General features: G+C 39.0%; 1 protein-coding gene across 5 annotated transcripts in view; it reads right to left on the reverse strand.

Moving 5' to 3' along the window:
* The window catches only part of arhgap42 (Rho GTPase activating protein 42), a 58,562-nt gene that overhangs the window by 31,023 nt on the left and 6,744 nt on the right, over positions 1–20,795 (reverse strand). For all 5 annotated transcript variants that reach the window (XM_022761508.1, XM_022761506.1, XM_022761505.1 and 2 more), the window contains exons 2-3: positions 10,767–10,862; positions 7,791–7,852 (exon numbers count right to left, since the gene is read on the reverse strand). In XM_022761508.1, coding sequence (XP_022617229.1) covers positions 7,791–7,852; positions 10,767–10,862 — 158 coding nt within the window. The remainder of the gene's footprint in view (positions 1–7,790; positions 7,853–10,766; positions 10,863–20,795) is intronic.

Here is a 20,795-nt window from a genome sequence, read left to right on the forward strand (position 1 = left end):
AGGCTGCTGAAGAAAATGTGAACCAAAGGAAAACTCAACATGGGAAATAAATGTAGCACAGTGCTACAAATCAGCACTTAAGAGACCAGAGAGGGCTTTTGTTGTTCATTTCGTAGAACAGCAGGAAAAAGGAGAAGAGAATTACAACATGTATCTCGCACTTACTGAGAGAAAAGTAATGATGCTACAGCTTGTTGAATATTGCCGAGCTCTCTTAGATTTGAGAGATGTCATGCTTTACGAGCTTGTTTTTCTAATTCAAAATGAAATTGAGGAAAAATGAGACCCTAAATACTGACTTCATGTCATTCATATTTATTACAGTCATTAATGAGCTGATAGCGGATTGAACACAAAATATGTCTTTACTTTTTTCTCCATCTATCATACATGACCACGGTCCTTGAACACTATTAAGAGGCTTGTTTGTATTTATAAATGATTTTTTGAACTTGCAATAAGGATGAAATCTAATAAAAAAGTGAAAACAGTCAGCTCAACCTGGCTAAAGCTAACGTGGTGAGACTCACTCACCGATCACATTACAAGACCAACAGTGAGCATAATGAGGGCTAGCCATTTAAAGACGCCAATAATTCAACGCTATACATTACTGACCTTTTTCTTTAGGAATTTGAAAATAAAAGACTTCTTTAATAAGTTCTCATGCTTCCACTTTTACATACAACTGTATTTTTAGCACAGCTGTTCATTAAAACAAATGTACTTTACTGTAATTGTTCACACCTCCGATTCTCACTATCTGTACTTAATGAGTTGGAAGATAATGAAGCTATACCTGATTTTTTTTTTTTTTTTTTTTGTTCACTTTCACTCAAAAGAAGAAGAACAGGAAAACACAATCTGTTCTACACCGCAGCCATGAAAGGCTCCCTCCCAGGGGGATATGATCATCACTCCAAAAGCCACAACATCAGGGCACTGCCCCTTCCACTCCTAAATGCCATCCATGCTCAGCAGTGCTGAACCTCCTCAAACCATGCAGAACTTGAACCACTTTCACTCTTTTTATGCCGTTGAAAGGTTTATCAGCAGGGGAATTATAGCAGAAATCTTTGTAAAAAGACAGAATTTGGGAAGTCTTCACGTGGAATAACACACTTGGGTAGTTGGTAAGCCAATCACAAAGTGCACAAGCAAAAAGATTTCAGGCTTGGCCACCTGCCAAGCAAACAGACAATAAAACGCTTCATGCTTGACAAGGCCTGCAGAAATTGGGCTACTGGTAGGAGTCTCTCCCATGCAGCAGAAGCACCTTAGATTTACAGTACGCTAGTTAACATTCCACAAAGGACACAGGGCTCGATTTGAGACATACAGGTTTCCTCTCCATCTGCTTTGAAATGTCTGTGTTTCACTAACTCTTATCAGTCTGTGTCCTTCTATTTTTAGTTCACAGATTCAGTCCAGATGTGAAATTGGAGTAAGGGGGATGGGAGAAATCTGGGTTTTATTTCTGGAGCTGCTGCTGAAAGTTTACACCCACTCAATGTACAGTAGCATACTTCCCTTGTTAAGAAGGATTTCATACATTTGGTGAACATGTGTTCGTTTGAGATGTGCTAATTGAGCTCTACTTTCCAATTACACAAAGACCAGAATGATAGCTTCTGGTCATCTGCACTTTTTCAGCCAACCGGATGCAAACACACTGACAGCCTGGAGGATCTGGAAAATGTTATACTCTCTCATGTGACAGTTAGTGAACTGTTTATCATAAAATAAAAGCTGTTCAGCGAAAGGGATATAACAAATAAGCCTTTAGTCTTTTGTAACAACATTTAAGCCAGTGACAGACAGCTGAATATGCCTTTTTGGCACCTCTCTCCCTGACAATCACACATACCTCATCTCTATATTGTTGTTTGCATACTGTCAGTCCTGATTATATCTGTCGCTGAGAATGAGTGACACCCCGTGCTACTTGGAAATGACACGATATGTTACAATGATACAGCTGTCGCAACACCAGCATACAGCACAGGTAGAAATCTGAAATTCACTGAAGAACTCACTTTACTGTTCACCTGACTGCAGCTCCGCTGTGGACATGGCTCCCTGTTACGAAAGTCACGAAAGGGAAAGTTATTCTTTTATTCCTTTATTCCTTTTATTATTTAACAGCAGTAGAAAATATGTATATGTGAGATATCTAGTGGCATCAAATAGAATGTGCACATAGAGGTTGAGGTGCAACAGTGATTTTAATGACTGGTGGCAGATTATAACATGCTCACAATGGGTCTACAGTTATTTTAAGAACTACTGCGCTATATGATCCTTGTGTTTATTCTACAAACAGAGCACGATTAAAAGCTGAACCTGACATCAGGAACAGCATTTACAAACCTTCCTGAATTGGAACTGGCTGCTCCACTGGAGCCATTTCAGTTCTAGTACTTTATGTATTTATGTAGTATTATGGATTCATTACTTCTTTTGTGTAATGTTGTGAGTAAACACCTGATCTCCCTTGACAAACATGATTTGTACAAGCTTTTTATCGCAGTTCTTTGATATCTAAAAATCACAGGGTATGCAAACTGTAGTTAGAAAGGTGACTGCTGAGTGTTTGCTGCTCACTGGATGTATTTGTTAGAGGGCAGCACATAATAAAACTCAATAGGAACACGTACAATACTTCTAGAATATGAACTAAGTAGAGGCTCAGGGTCCTTTCAGTGTGGACTCAGTCCAGAGGCATGTGAAGTCTGTATTTCCTATATATTACATCTGAATAACTTGATGCTCATTAAATTTCCATCAACAGGAAGCTATTACAGTATCTCAGAACTGTTCGCTGAGCTTATTCCCATTAGAGTTAATATTATATTTGTGGTGATAGATTCTAAAAGAACAGCAGCAGGCCTGGGAAAGAAACTATATAAAGTAAAGAAGAACATAAAAGAATAAAAAAAAAAGTAAGTTAGAAAGCTTCTGAGAGAATTCGCTAACTTAGTTGGATTCTGACAATCTGCTGTGGCGTTGGCTGGACTACATACACATTCAGAAAAAATAATACTTCTCTGTTTTTCAGTGGTGAATCTTTGGAATGATGATGGTTTATCTTATTTCCAAAGTCTGTCTAACATTCATCTTGATTTACAACAGCGGGACAGAGCTTTGTGAGTTTCTGACCTCGGGTTTGATGGGAGCTTAAATCGCTATGACGCGAATGAGGTCAATTAATTTTCATTAATACGTTTCCAATGCTGGGTCTGTTTATTTGGCCTAGATTACATAAAATAGTTTTTTTTTTTTATTTAGTTATGATAGGGGCAGTATTTATGCCAAGGTGGGAGTGTTGTAAATACTGTGAATGAGAGAGAGGGAGTTTTGGAAATTGGAATCAAATATGCCTGGTTTTAAGTCACAGTCCTGGAAACCTGCCTAATAATCACTGAACTTGGTATACACTGCCTGTTTCTATAAAAAAAAAAAACAACTTGAAAATGAGCACAGCACCTACAGTAGCTTATTAAGCAATGTCAATCACAGTTTCACACTAGCGGTGAGGTGAGTCATTAGTAGTTTACAGTTCATTTATGGGAGCGAACAAAAAAACCCAAAAAACAACAACTAAACTTTAAAAAAAACTGTTGCTTTTTCATTTCAAAGTAAGCACCAGTGTGAACCTCATGGAAAACTTCATCAAAAAGTTGTTTTAAAAGTTCTTGGTTAACATATAACACTAGTAACATTGGTGGCACTTGTATCCCAAGAGGTTTAAAATGTGTGCGAGTAGAGAATAAGCTTTACTTCCTACATCACCAACATTACCATCAACCAACAGCTCAAAGTGCAAGGATCAGAGCCGGCTTTCCGCATATTCCTGTGATCTGAGGAGACAGAAGACTGCTTGGTGAAGAAAGAAAGAGATGATGCAAAGAAGATGCTTTTCAAGCAAGTAGAGAGGGATACAGTATATGAGTGAGGGCGTGTATGTGCTATGAATAGGTTTTTACTTATTAAATCTATCACGGCTGAATGAAGTACTGCATATCCTATAGCATCTGTGACTAGTCATAGCTGCTTTGATTTATTACGTGTATTTCGATTACTATGCAATCATGCATTTTGTTGTTGTCTTACAGTTTTCCTTCTACTCAGCTGCTGTGTCATTTAATTTCTGTTACCCAGTTCAGCCGTGTCTCTGCTTATCATTTTGATTTGTTTTTGTTTCTTTGCACCCCTTTAAATTAGATGCTTTATTTTTAAAAAAAAAAAAACCCTGAAAACACTGACATTAATATGTATTTGTCTTTTTTATCTGTCTTTCTATCATTTGTGCATACAAATGCAGGAAACACATCAAACTGTAAAACAGTGGTTCCTCTTTGTGCAATCCAAATTTCTGACCCCCAAATATATACTGTACTCCTTTGTGACAGGCACCCACACACACACACACACACACACACACACACAAACACACACACAACAAAAAGGCTGCTTTAAGTGTCACAAAACTGTGTGCAAATCTTCCCCGATCATCCTCGACAGCCATCAAATGACCAGCGCTACACCAGAGAGACAGAGTCACAACCATATGCCAGAGCCTAGTTTGAGGCACCAGGGACAGTGAGAGCCAACCAGCCCTGTGTCACACTGAGTTCACTGGCCACTATTGTCACATCCTGTTTCTGCATCCAGGATGATTCTGATAAATGCGTTGTAATAGAAATGCGTGTCGCTTTTGCTGCTTTGACTCAACAGCCAGAAAAGCTTGTTAATGGAAACCTTTTGCTGCCCAGGATGTGGTTCAAGCAGTAACAGCGGCAGCTCTGTCTTGTGATTGAAATAAACAAAGGCAAAGAGCTGGACTGTCTCTACCCTTTTGATTGGACCCATTGGAGTGTTTCCTAACTAGCTCCCCAACGGTGGCGGCTTATTGGATATTTGTTGTCATGGTGACAATAATAAACACCAGGTTAGGCTTATGGAACAGTCACGCTTTGGTAAGGTATAGACACAAAAACTGCTTAGTTAGGTTCTAGATCGTGGTTGGGTTAAAATAAGCACTTATTAAGGTTAGACAAATGCAGTGCATCCAAACACATTGTATATACACATAATATTTCTAAATACTGTGAACTACTTTCACAAAATCCTTTCACACTCAAATTCTGGCTCGATCATAGGCCTGGAGTCCTACTCCTCAGGCTATCCTGATGCTTCATATCCATAAAGGTAAAGTGCTCTATTTGCTGTATTTCATGCTGCAGGCAATGCACACAAAGACCAGACCGACTTAAGTTGTAGCAAATGGAGCTGTATGCACACAGTCAAACAGTTTTAACTTACCGTGGTTATATGCATTTTGAATGCTTAAGATACAGAAGAATATCACTGCATATTCTACACGGCATTAATATTTTTGCATTTTTCAGGTGTGTTAATGTAGGATAACAAAAAAAGGATCAAGTTATTATAAAATTATTATTTAATTAATTAAAAGCAAATGTCATTTCCATCCTGGAGACAATATTTTCAAGCTCTCCATCATTTGCTAAATTTCCCAGTCATTACTAGTTCAGACTGACACCTTATTACAGGCCATGCATCATCTACACAAACTAAATAATTTATAAGGGTAGGAGTTTAGGGGGACCCCCCCCCCCAAACTCTCTAACATTGAAAAGGCAATATGTCTTTATGAACAGTGACTTTATACTTGTCAGAATTATTAAATGACAATATTCAATGACACTGCATGACCTGTACAGAGGTGACCCACTTCTTTCTATCAAGGCCAACTCTTTCCATCATTAAATATAGCTGCACTATGAATTGTCAGGAGGAAAATGTTCACACTGAGGCCCTACATAAACTTGAGCTTTTACATTCACCTCTACAGGATGAGCTTGTCTAGAGACTGAGTCTATACCAATGCACAGTCAAACAGAGGTACAATATAACTGTGGTTCTTTATGTGAATGATGCTCTTGATCAGCAGTTTCATCACATTATTCTAATACTCCTAGAATAACCTTAAACTTGTCATTAAAGTCTCATCTGTGCTCCCCAATTGAGTTGTTATGCCAAACTAAATTGTGTCAGTATCTAATACTCACCCCCTGCAGACCGACAAAAGTGGCTGCAAAAAGTTTGTCGCCTGCCGCTTCACCAAGAACAGAATCCTAATGAAAATGTCTCAGGTAGCTACAAAACCTATGGCTGCAAACTCGCACCTGGACTCATTTGCATATCAGACTTGGTAAATCAGATGCGTAGCTGAAGTATGTGGACTAAGCTAATTCCTGCCTTAAGGCATTTCTCAGTAGCACCCTCTAAAATGTCTACTTTTAGTGGAGGCCCTGGGTTTTTTTTTCTGCACAAACAGAGCAACACAGTGATAAAGCTCAGAAAGTTGTGCAGTGAACCGTAAAGCTGGTGAGCCAAAACGAAGTAAGAGGAAAAAAATTGTTTTTTTTTTTTTTTTTCAAACTTTAATTTGGTTCTAAGGCTTTGACATTTCCACACAATGTTGAAGAAGCACACCGAGTAAATGTAAGGAAATGAATGCAAAACAATATGTACATGTACATCAATAAGGCACCTCATGTTCTGCTTTACTGTGTATATCCTGTACCTGTTTCTCTCTTTCAGTTCCTACTCCTGTGACTTTGGGATAATTCCAGCTTTCCTTTCTTTAAACAGAGCACCAGTGTCTTACCACAGCTGAATACAGCAACTGACTGGTATACAGACAAAGTGGAAGAATCCACAGGCTAGAATTAATACAAATTCATTACAATTACAATTAATACAAATTAAATTAAAACAAATATGACAGCACGAACCAGTTTCTGTCAGACTGGTTATTCTCACAGAGCATTACAGCCAGGCATGTAGGTGTTCTTCGTCTCTTTGGTTTTAAACATCTAAAAAATCATCCTTTTTTTCTGCATATTACTGTATGGAGGCAAGGGGCCAGCTCTGCAACACTTTCACACTGGGTGGGACATGCACCCCCCCACCCCCCCACCCCCCTCCATCGCTCTTGCCCTTTACGCCATGCCTGGTTTGTCTGCAGACATTCAGCAGAATTGGAGGCTTGTTTTCCAGCCTTTAGACAGGGTCAAAGCTGCCACTTTTTTGTACAAAATGAACAACAGTGTCCATGTACTTGAAAATGAACTGCGCTCAATAATCCATCACAGAGAACATGACGGTTTAATTGGTTCTGTCAAAGTTTTTTTCTGTTCTATTACTGTTTTACTGTGCTTACGTTAAGCATTTTTCACAAGTATTATTGTATACAATTAATTATATTAGGCTCTTTTTTTTTACCATCAATTATCAGACGAGCATAAGAAGAGAAGCCCTCCAAAGTATCTCAGTTTCTAACTTCACTCTCTATATCTTCATAAACTACAGTAATGCCTGTGAGTTACTGATCATCATCATCATGAAATATAATTCATTTCATTATGAGAGAACAAATGGTTATGATAACATATGTTTGTGAATTGCGACTGATTAATCATTAATGTTCAAGCTAAAGTTAACAGCAACTCCCACTGCACCTCCATCCACAATGTGTCATGTCCTGGTTAGTTATGATAAAGACAAAAGTGGGTTTGGAACCATAATGTTTGGACTTTAAATGGCAAACTAATTGAGAGACAATGTATTTAGAGCATGCACATAAAAAAAGATTGGAGAAATGTAAACTAGATAATAGGCAATATAACTCAGTTATATCCAATGTTCCTGTTTTATTCTGTTTCTGAAATACAAAAAGAAAATCAAAACTGCTTTCTTACCAGACGTCTTCTTTCTTCCTCGACAGTGTTCAACAGCTGGGAGAACTCTTTGAATGACTGGGCTGAAATACACAGATGGATCATTTCTACAACACCACATTAAAAGGCACTGAATATTTGGTCAATAAATACATCAACGTATATGAGACATCATGCACAATATGTTCACCATCGAGCAAGTACACAGCGAAACAACTGTGTTGTTGCATTCAGATGATTAAAAAATATATATATTTAAAAGAAACACAGTGGATCAGTCATTAAACATCAGATGTTTCTGGAACCCCACAAGCACTGTGGTATGGTGCTAAAATGTTTATTTGCACTGCAGCTTCAGAGCTTTCAGTGCAGTGCATTTTAGAACCTAATAAAATCATGCAGCTGTCCAATTTAAAACCAAGACTAGCAGTAAAAAACAATACTTTAATTGAATGGAACCCACTGATTGCTTCCCTTTATTTTCTGCCCCTGCTAGGCTTTACAACATACTGTCACAATGTAGGGAAGACTGATGTGGTAGAGATGTGTTCACACCATCTGGGCTATACTTCAGTAGCTTCTATTACAGTCTGCAGGCCCAGATGAATTCAGCATACAATACATCGAACCTTATCTGCCAGAGAATTGTGCCTTGATAGCTTCACAGCTTCATTAAATTGAGGGCCAGATACAGTGTGGCCTCTGTTGGTCAGCCCCGGTGTCACCCTGTGTTCAGCCATTTAGCAGCGGTCGAGCTGCTCTGCTTGCCAACACAGTAACATCATTATCAGCCGTGACGGCCTGGCATGGGGACCCATGCATCATCTTAGACACTTTGTTCCATTTACACACCAAAGATTTTAAAGACCAGGGAGCAGTGGTTTTGTGCCAGTGATCCTGCAGGCAGGCTGGCCTCCTATTAACGCCACCAGCTCCTTTATCAACAGCACAAACCTCTCAGGGGGTAAAGGGCACAGCTGGAGCCGTTGATGGGACAAGATTAGACTCCGAAGAAAGGAAATGGGAGTCAAAGTGAGGTTACATCTTGCATATCATTCACTGGTAAATGGAGAGAAGGTAAAAGACCTGATGAATCACTGAATGAAATAAAATGTATGACCTCGAGAGTGGATGAGGAAGATGAGCTTATACGAAAATAAAGACATTTATCATACAACTCAATTTTTTCTGTGTCCTTTGAGAAGATTCCTATATTTATTTACATCAGTTTTGTGGGTTTAAATGTTGCCTTTCTGCTTGATATTTAACTTTTTTGGTCTAGATTTGAGCTAATCTCAGAAGGCTTTCAACAGTTCTCGAAGACTAAAGGATTGACCTTCTGAGAGAAGGGCATGTAACTTCTAAAAATTTTAATTTCTATAGCCACATCAATCTTTTGGCCCCATTGATTCCTATATAACTGCTGTAGAATGTGAATGTCACTGCAGGAAGTCATAGAGTGAAATCAATAAAAGGTCAGGTGAACCTGTCTGGCAGCACGTACAGGATCCCGATGTTATGTGGGGAAGTTGGAAGCATCAAAGTGAAGTATACCAATACTGCATCAAGATCATGGCTGGCATTCACACAAGGGTCTAGCTATGTCAGTCAGGAAGCTCAGTTTCATTGATGACTAGATTGATTTCAACAGGCTGTCTCATTTTTTTCTCTCAAATAGTAATCATGGCCTTTTCTCTGCGTGATTGTGAGGGAACACAATAGAGGAGCCGAACGTGAGGGCATCATTTCTCTTTAAGAAGATACTGAAACTTCTTACATGTAACATGACCCAGTTAGTCTGGTATTATCTGGTGTTGAGTTATTTCACATATTCAATTTCATTACGGTTATTTGCGCCAGTGTCTCATCCACGGTGGTCTTGATTAAAAGCCTCCCGATCGAGTTTACCATTGCCTGCATTACACAGTCAACACAATGTTTCCAAACAGATGCCACAGGCACGGCCAAACCGCTGGCTGCTGTTGTGCCAGCGATTTGCGCTGTAAATAGTGTGCAGGTCCTGCAGCACATCAGGTGGGGAGTTAAAACGTCCATTGTTCAATCTGAGCTCGACACTGCTCTTGATCGAAGGCCAGGAAAGGGGCGCATAGCCTCAAATTAAAGCATGCTTGATTCTAATGAGGCTTGGATTTGGGTGTGGATTTTTCCAATAAGCATAATTGGTCTCCCGCACCCATGCCCATCATACAGCCGCTGCAGCTTTGTTAGAAAGAAGGGAAAAAGGACTATTCATTACGCATTCAGATGAACATTACAGCCTCATGTAGAGGAGGTCGATATCCAGTCTAGCCCTCACAGATGGACAGTAATTCAGCAGTCTCCAGCTCCACAGAGTGAAGGACTCAAGCTGGGGATAATGAGCAGTGCAAAAAAAAAAAAAGAGGAAGAAGAGGCCAGACTGGAAGTCCTGCCCATTAGAGCCAGAGAGACCCTCTGCACAGCTGCTTTCATATTCCTGTAGGAGGCTAGGAGGTTCGCACCTCCATTAATCTCTGACACTGATCACAATTAGTCCCTTTGATCTCTTATAGGCTTGAAAAGATACAGGGGAAGCATCATAAGCAAATCAATAGCATCAATTATACATGCATCACAGACAACTTTAAGATCTATACTCAAAGCCAAATCCCATTCCAAGAATATGCAGAGTACGCTTAATTTTGTCTAAAAACAGCTCCCACTGCCTCTGATAAAGCTTTTCCCTTTTCTATTAACTAATTTATCTGATGTAAAATCCCTCAAATATAATAATATCATATTTTAAGCAAGTGGTCCTTAGTCACAGGACATTAGCTCTTCTGGTACGTGTAAAAACTACTGTGTTCAAGTATCTGCCAACAGAAATCTTACGGAACTGTCAGCAAAGGTCCTGATTAAGGCGACAGTTTCACTAATTGGGGAGAGCAGAGAGGAAAGATGATGAAGTACCAGAAAGACAGAGATCTGCCGTCCTGGCCCTGGTGAAACTGAACTTACCAATGTTCACCTCGTCATCTGTCTCTGCATCACCTATGCACTCAAACTGGAACTCCTGCAGGGACTGGGAGAACTTCTGTACGGCCGCAGAAAGATCTGGAGAATCAGAGGGTCAGAGCATCAGAATAAAGCATTGCACAAATGAATCAGACATTAAAGACACATGGATAACAATGTGCAGTAGACAGCAAACTTAAAGCAACATCCTTGCTCTATGCATAGGCGTGGACGATCTTACTTTAGCATATCATGTACTTTTCAGATGAATCATACAGACCATGTCATTAAAAGATGGCATATTTAGATATTCAATTTAAAGTTAACGGTTAAACAGCTAGCCCGCTAACTGCAGTTGGTGATGGTAGTCTTTGTTCTGCTATGCAGACTTAGCGAGCTTGGCTTAGTGGCACATGTACCAGTTCTTCACCTGAGCAGAACAAGAACCAGCATCACCAGCTGCAGTCCAAAGCGATGGACTAACGACCCAAGGCGGGACGAGCCGGGGCAAGCTAATCAGCAACGACTGAACTTTCTAATTAAAATATATAGCACCTCATAAATACTCCATATGAACAAAGAAAAAGATGTGATTGGTTGTGACACAAATCAAAAACAGAATTGTGGGGGAAGGATAGCGGAGAGCCAGACAAACATCCAGAAAAAGTTCCAAAGCGGCAGAAAGATACGAATCACAACTTCCGGTCATGACTTTCACAGTAAAATCAGAGTGGAACAGAATGCAGATAAACCATAGACTGTATGTAAAAACCCAAAAAGATTGTCACATGATCTTTTTGCCAGATCGCTCACCCCTATCTATGTATATACAGTGTAGCCATCCATGAACTACTTACTATAAATAACATACACTTATGTATGAGTTATCTAATGACTCAGAAGTCATATGTTTATACCAGCGTGGTGAGGACGCCTTAGCATCACAAACATCCTTTCAATTGCTGACAAATCATCAGCAGGGTAATTAGAAAGAGAAAGATTAGTAGAAAATTACATCCAAGTTTATCACATTCACCAGCGCGCATGCAGACTGCGATCGTTCCTACCTATGCAGACAAAGTGGTACTTTTAGTATATTTAAACACACGAGCCTGTCAGTTCTAGTTTGGTATTTCTTTTAGGAACAACTATAGAAACACAATAGTGGAACTTAAAAAAAAAAAAAAACTATTGGCTGACAGCTTCTGGGAGCAGAAGAGCAAAGGAATGCACTTTTATGATCTGCTGACTGTCCAATTCCATGCCCACTGGCATTCATACAATAGCAGGCCTATGAGTGACTGAAATATCTGCTATATTTACTTTAACACTCGTCCATTGATCATAATATTCAGATGTGTCCAGAAAAATTAAGCCCATTTGAGCTGCCTAACCTTTGTGTCGAAAATGATATAGTACACTATAGTGAGTAAAACCCCTTAGAAAAATTCCACCTTTGGACACTCTCACACGGCTAGATAAAAATTTATGCTGTTTACTGCATTCCAGGACTTTAGCTGTGATAAAGTGCTGCCCTAATTTTTTCAAAGTGACATTTGACAACCTCCAGGGAGAAAGCTTTAGCCTTTTCTATTCCATAACTTTCCAGCTGAGAAAAAGTGAATCCCGCCTTTCATTCAAATATTCAATGGTGATGTCAGTGGAAAAATTGGTATCATAATGGTCTCAGTATTTTTCCAGTTGTAAATTTACATTTGACAGTTCACTTTCAATGACTTTAAAGAGCTCTGTATAAATTAAAAATAGTACATAACTATCTTTTATCCATGTGTTACATATATTTCAGCTGTGACAAGGAGACCTTTTTTTTTGATAAGTTGAGTGGCTCTTAATACCAAAGTACACATGAGCCTTAGCAATCCTGCTGCGGAGAGGAAGCCAGCTAAAGGTGTAAATCAGTTCAAGCACATTTATAGAGCTTCAAATGTGGCAATCAGGAGCAAGTCACTGCATCATAGCTGCTGAATCCTCCACATATCATCCAAAATCAGAAAGCCTTGATTCAACGTATTTAACAAGTTCTACGAAGCTCAGAATCTGCTTTCCTCCAGCTGTTAGAGCCACAGGCAGCAGTTAGCTCTGTGTCTGCGCAGCACAAAGGCTTCTGAAAGTGGTCATTGACTTCTCTCGTAAAGTTTTATGAACACAGTCTTCTACCTTCTACCGACTTATTAACAGTGAGCCAGTATTAGCCAAGAACAATTGCTCACTGTTTGTTGTGATGAGTCAACCAGAGTGCTGCATGTCCATTCAAGAATTAGAGGTTCTTTAACAGCCTCTGACCTGATACCGTCTATGAAAAAAAAAAAGACTAGGTTTTCATTTCCTGAACTCTGCCTGCCTCATCTAAAGCCTCACACTTTGTTTCTCCATTATCCATATCAAGAAAAACACAGCAGCAAACAACAAAATGGGCCCTGAAATGTCAGATATGTCATCATGACCTGTGCTTACCAGTGTTTACCTTTTCTCTCAGGTCCAAAATCACAGTTAATGTTTGTGATAAAAAATGTGTAATGTTTATTATTGTGTTCATACTCAATTTTTAGTTGATTAATGGGCTTTTATGTTTTTATAGGCTAGAGTTGAGATGTGACGCTAATTCTCTCAGTGGCAACATTTTTCAAAAGTTTATGTGGAGTATCAGAACGCTTAAACTCCCTAATTAGGCAACATCAAGGCAAAACTGCTGAACCGCTCAACAGCTGATTTTACGGGGCTTCAGACATTTTTTTTTCCTCTCTGAAATAACAGCCTGTATCAGCTGGACCAAAATCACTCTGTATTTTGAGGCAATAAAATGTTTCTAATTATTGAATACAGTTGTATAATGGCATGGATTCAGAGTTATGCTGGGGGAAAATAAGTAAGAAGATGAGTTCTAACAACTCCTGTACAAGACAAAAATAAAGGCTACCCAACACTTCTCAAATCTGGATCGTATCTTTAATACGACTCATGAGTGCATGAAAACATAGACCTATTGTTTAAAAGATACAGAGTACACATCTTCTGCGTGCTAGTAACCAGGCTCGAGTCAGAGAAACAAGAAAATCAAACACGTTGGGGGGAGAACCAATTAGGCTGCATTTTTAAGGCGAGGGGCAAAGTAACTGCAGCGCTGACCTGCGTACAGCTGACCAAGCGCACGAATCACTTGTAGTTTTATTTAATAATTTATTACGCAACTGATTTCAATTTGTTTCATACCTCAGTTACATAAAGGTTAGTGTGTGGGTCTGCTGTGAGGATATTCTTGCTGAGTTGAAGCTAACCTATGTTTACAAGTACTTTAAAGAGTGGGATGAGGCCTCAGCGCGTAATGGAGGCTTTTAACATTTCATAATTCAGCTGAATTAGGCAAAACAAGATAGAGATTCTAAAATACTCTGACATTTTAGTTGTCAGCCCACACTGTTTGAAATGTACACATTTTTTCTCATATCCATTATTGACAATGGCTTACTAATTGCTCCTCTCCCTTCTTCTCGCATCAGCAGCCACGTCTTTATTCAAACAACTGTGAACTTAAAAAGAGTCTTGCCTCGAAAGTAAGAAAATCCACAGTAATACAGTATATAATGGAGACAGCCAAACTCCTGTTCATTTAACAGAAGACTCATTGTTTATTTATTTCTTTTTAAGGATTTGTAGGGTTTGTTTTGCAGCTTGTAACTGTAATATACTGTACGAATAGATACACATGCTTTTCATAGTGCATGTGTTTAATATCCTGGTATTACACATTTATGCTCTAGCTCTTTAAGAAGGACCTCAAGCATAACCCTACTTACAAAAGCTAACACAGAATAAGAAGTATAAAGTGTGACATAAATAAAAGCAGAGTGTTATTGATATGCAACTAAACATAAGATTATTAATGAATAAAAGGCAAAAAGCAATCTATGATTTCAATTATTACTTTTCGATTTCTACGGTTTGCCATTACTTGTCTGTTTGAGATAATCTTTGACAGTTCATAATGGACATTGGGCTGGAATCTATACAGCTCCAAGTCTAACAACAATAGTTTATCTAACAGGCTTCACAAAGTACAAAACAGCCTTAAAAGCCCACAAAAATCAATGCTCTCATCTCCACAGGAACATAAATTGCTTGGAAAAGCTGATGAAAAAAAAAAAAAAAAGAATGATTTCATATTTGTCAGTGAGTATCTTTTTATATATCTAACAGCCACCATTGTTATATTGCATTTTTAGTGCGTTTTAGTTATCGGAGGAACAGAATAAAAAGACTTATACTCAATGAGACCACAGATTGAAAGGCTTTTACAGACATCTACACTATCTTGACTGAGTATGTCTGACCAGTTGTAAATGTTGCTGAGGCTGCCCTGGGTGCCACTGAGTGGACCTGTTCCAGAAGATGTATTGTGCAAGTGATGAGCTCGTATCATTCCTGCTTTGACTCTAAAGCTGCTGATTTGAGATCAATACCTCGCTGCAGTTGTCTGGATATGCTCGCAGGACCATCAATAATGGATGATCTTTTAGCTCTGACATTCAGACAGGCCCCAGCCTCACAAAAACATGTTGCTGTCCACTGAGTGCACCGTTTTCTTACAGCCACCCAAAAACCAGGGGAAACAGTGGTGCTCAAACGTTTTCACATCAAGGACCTCTAAACTGACACAAATTAGATCATGGACCCCCATCTGACAAGATTTTTGCTTTCAGATGTTTTATTACAGGAAGTGTTTGAACCCATGACCAAAATAGTCACATGTGCTGTCATTGTGTTACTTATGGATGGAACTGTAGATAAAATAAATGGGACCCACAGGAACCCCCATAACGACTGACCTAAAAAACTAAAACAAAATCAACATGATCACACGATCTTTGCTTTCTTTGCAATAATTCTGAAGTGACAACATCCGATATAATGTCTGGCTACCATAGCAACTGAAATGTGTCCACCATAGCTCATATCTAAAACTATTACATAACTAAGCCAATGCAACAGACAGTTTGGCACATTTTGTTGAATGAACAACATAATATATGGTAGAAAAACATATTCATATTTCTAAAAGTAAGGTATCAAAAGAGTGTAACTTTGCTGCTGGCCCCAAGGTTCAGGTACAGACTCAGCACTATAACAAAAACTGAGGTCTAACTGCAAGAAGTACACAGTATATCATATCTTCAAAGGTGCCTTGATGTGCTCACCTTAGAAAAATCTGCTGAAAGCATAATGGTATAAAACATATTTCTGATTACAACTTTCCTTCAAAGATCTCAATTTCAGTCATTTTACCTTCCACAGCCACAGCGCAGGCAAATGTGTAAAACACATGGATGTAAGTTATTTGCTTGCTAACTTGATAATGATTATTTGAGCATTTACCATTAGCATTTCACAGCTCTCATTAGTCTTTAACAGCATTTTGGTTCTGTATTCCTAACTAACCTGCAAAGATACTACACTAACCACAGGCTTCGGCTACTTACTCACAGTTCGTGTCCTCTATAACCGAGCGGTCAAGCTCACAGTTCATTCTCTGCAGCTGAAGCCTGCACATGCAACTAGGCAATTTGCCAGCTCTATATTACATTTATTATGATCTGTTTTTATTGGGGGCTGATCTCATGGATTGCTTTATGTCAGAACATTTATTTATATTTTCTTAAATATCAATGTGATGAATCACAAGGAAATGTACCTCCTGCACCTGTACATTTTGATAACAATATACATTTGGGAATGTAATAAACAATATTTTGCTTAAGCGGTGCCTTAAGAATATATACAATAATGTTATGTTTGCTACAGAAGATTTAGATGTTAACTTTACTAGGAAAAATACTAGGAATTAGGTTGCCTACATGGTGAGGCTCACTACTAACATTCTCCTAAAGCTATACCTCAATGTGAACGTATGCATGAATGAATATTTCCATATTTTAATTAGGGCAAAGCTCAAGAAAGTCCTGCAACAATAAGTCTGTTTTTATAGTTTATTTTCTATTTATATGCGTTATTTACTACATTTGGGAATCGACACAAATGATTTTAGCCCATTAGCGTGTAAAGCAGAAAATATTGCTCAACCAGTTACAAAGAACCCGCCTCACTTAAAATGCTCACAAAGCCGAGCAGCAAAGATAAATGGAAACAGAATCAGGATTAAGGAAGATAAATGAACAGCTTACATTTTTTAACCTTAGGTAAGCAGTAAAGTCATGATCGGTGAAACACAATCCAGGTTGTACATTTGAAAGTTTAAGTGGAGACACTGCAGACGGAGACCCTCTGCTTTCAGTGTGTTTATCAGTTTAAATGCCAATGCATACTGTTGGCCCTCTGCAAGCAACTATTTACATCTACTGATAAAATATAAGTTATTATAAGTTTTTGTTGATCAGCTTTTTAATTTAGTAATGGTGATGTGTAGCTTCCAAAGGGGAAATTTTAATAATTAAAAACTTAATTTAGCTTAATATAGGCTATACTAAATGACCAAGCAAGCCTACAAATAAGTGTAACAAAACAAATCTGACCAACAAACTAACAAACATAGTGTCCTATATGTAGTAACATTTGCTATGGTTAGGGGTTCTACACTTTTCATATATATGGTGCTCTGTGCAGACTTGCAATGTCATTGCCAGCCATTTTACAATGGTTAGAGTAAATAACACCTCACAGGTAATACTGATGCAACACAGAGACATACAGCTGCAGGTCAGATAGGCTCCTATTCAAGAAGAAAGGAAGGAAATAAGCAATAAAAGGCAGAAAGAGGCCCCTTTTGTTGGGTGTATTGGAAGTACAGTAGATACTTCACGGTCCTCCAGGTATTTCATCTTACTCCTCTCCTCTGACAGAACCACTGCAATCCGCTATGTGTGGTGAAAAAGAGCTGTCCCGTTCAGGGGAGTAATATAAGGAACAAAGCATAACTTTGATAAGGTCTGAATTTGAAGAATCTCTTATTTACTACATGAAGTGTAACAATGAAATAAGCAAAGAAAGAGCTATTGCAGCACGAGCGAAAGAATTAAGAAAAGAAACAAGCTATTTTTGAAAATTTGTCTCATTAATACACTATTTATACCACCACCTTAAAATAGTGCCTTCTAATTTTATTACTCCCAACAAACATTTTATCTTACCCAGCAGGCAACTTTCCTAACACAGTATTTGACCTGCAGTAATGATTCTTCACACAGCGGGCATGCACAAAGGGGTAATAGAAAGCACAAAAGTTATGGTGTACCATCCTCCTGTGCAGGTTTTAATCAAAGAGCAGAGCTCTGACCACCCAGCCAAGACATGCCTGGGTGGAGCAGCTTCTGCAGCTAGTGCCTAGTGTGTGAGATGTGAAAGAGGACTATGACTGTCAGTCACCACACAGCAGAGCCCCCTGGGTACCCCCTTTATCTCGTCTCCAGGGCAACCACATACTACAAAATTCCATCTGCCGACAACCCTGACAAAACACAGACAACACTGCAGGGAAGTCTGCAGCTCTCTTGCAAAAAGCTTAAGGACAGTATATGCTTACTTTAGTAGCTATTAGCACATGAATTATAATTTGCATATTTTGCAGTTTTGAAAATATGACTTCCTCAAACGATTCACATGTAGCTCTGACGTTCTATGTGACATTTGTGTAACATATTTGTATGTATCTGTGTCACACAGAAACACATATTTCATTCAGGCAAAATATTGTATAAAGATATATAGATATCTTATAATCAATATTTCATATTACATATAAAAATGAAATAGTGCTGAAAAATAACCAGTGTACCCAGTATCACAGAACCACAACCATCTAATACACACAAGCATAAAGTACCTTTTTTTCAAGCGCAACAACAAATATTAGAACATCAATATCTCAGAAATAAACTACACATACAACAACATACTACTACTTAGATAATTACACATGCAAAGGTGAGTTATACTGAGTTGAACCCCAATTAGCAGAATCTCTCTCTTAATTGCTTCACGTTTCAATGTAATGTGACAAAAAGCCTCCAAGGATACCATGGCAATTGAACTTTTAATTGCAAAGGCACTTGTCAATGGAACTGCTAAACTACTAAACTAATGTAATATGAATAGTCTCAAAAATCACACTGCCAACAAGAGACAAACTGTATTAACAAAGAGCAGGCATGAAGCATAAAGTGTGAAAAATTTGTTTTGTTACATTAGTAAAGTAATACGAGATCAACAGACTGCACCTGCAGGGGTGGAATTGGGGGGGGGGGGAGGTGCTGGTCGGTCCTTTCCTTCATCAGTCTTCCATCATCCTGTGTTGCAATTAACAGATTGTGGATGTTTGTATCTTGGTTTTGGTCTTGGTTTACGAATCGTCACACCTCTACCCTTTTAAAGAGAGAAACCTATAGCTGAAGGCTAAAAGAGGATATAAAAAAAGTATTTTCAAAATGTCTTGTCGACTCCCACGTGTTGAGGCATGCCAGAGTATCAGTGTACTGCAGTTCCAGCACCCTGTGTTATGTGATTGACGTACGCATCACAATGCTAATTACAGAGCAGCATCCTTGTTGTGCTTTCACTCCTCTGAATAGTCTCTGGGGTTCTAAAGAAGTGCTAACTCAAAAATTAGTGCAGAAAAGATTCGAAAACCTGAAGTCCCAGGCATGAATGTGTCATCTTCATCTTTTGCTAAATAGCTTCACGTTAACACGTCCCTTCAAATGACTCCGAACGCACTCGAGGTATTTTTTTTTTTTTGACATTACTGTACATATTTGTGTTTTGCTGAGGCAAACAAACAGAAACAAAAGGCATCCTACAACAATGCACTCCTTTTGTAGCGACAGCAGCACACTGTCTGCCTGTACATCAACATTGTAGTGAGAAACACCATATCTACTTTATCTTGTCAGCGAGACACTGCTGATTTCAGATGAGAAGGTCTTCAAAGGGGAACGCTCCTATGCACCCAGCTTAACTAGAGACAGGGAGATCTCTTTGATGCAACAGTAGGGTGCATTGTGCCACTTTGATTCCATTTGGAGGGATTGTAGCGGGGGAGCGGCCCTTCAGGTAAGGCCTCTTCCACTTGCTTACTATTACGTTCGGCTGTCAGCTGCCCAGCAGGGGAGGGAGTGTAGCAGAGTGAGGAGAGCCAGCTAGACGGGGTCTCGCACTCCCGAAGCATACCGAACATTTCCCACCACCAGCCGTTGCCTGAAACAAAGCCTAATCTAATAACTCCACACTCGAGGCTGTAGTAGCAGGCAGTAACTTTAGGTGGTAGTTGGTCAACCTGCAAAGTGCAAACTAATTCTTAAGCAACAGGGGGGGTCATAACATGGCTGAATAAAACATGAACGAGAGAGACTACAGCACCTACATTCATCTCTGGGGTGCAGTGATATAGCCTGTATACGGTATGCTTTACAATTAAAAAGTCCTGTTGGTGATGCTTTGTGACGTAATTGAACAGTTTTCACATCACTTTCTATTTCCACGGTTTGGGGTGGTGTAAGGACGGTCAAACTTAACATAATTCAAGTTGTTTACAGCAATCTGCTGTGTGCATGTTGATTACTGGTTAGTTAATTAAATCAACTCATCTAATAATCTCATTAATACCCAACAATTCCTGCTGAATACACATCTGCATTGTTTTTCCGCTATCTAAATTACTAAAGACAATTGAAGAGATGGAGGATACTGATACTCTTTGATACGAGGCTGATGCAATGCTACAACCTATTCTTTGGCTCTAAGGAGAAAGATCAGAGTTATTAGCCCTGCAATTCAGCTGGAATGGAAAAAGCCAGCCAAGCCAGCCTCCGCCATTTATCACCAAGTCTAGAGCCTTTAGACTGAGTTGAGAGATTTTCCTTCAGAGGACACAAAGACAACACATCTGACACAAGTTCTGACAGAGAAGAACTTGCCTCTGAAAGAAAAAGCACTCTGAAAAATAAACCACAATTTCACATTGGTAGTAAAAGTTGGCAGTGGATCTTTCACAAATAACATTTTTAC

Source organism: Seriola dumerili, unplaced genomic scaffold (assembly GCF_002260705.1).
Source record: "Seriola dumerili isolate Sdu_G_001 unplaced genomic scaffold, Sdu_1.0 BDQW01000413.1, whole genome shotgun sequence".
NCBI classification, from domain to species: Eukaryota; Metazoa; Chordata; class Actinopteri; order Carangiformes; family Carangidae; genus Seriola; species Seriola dumerili.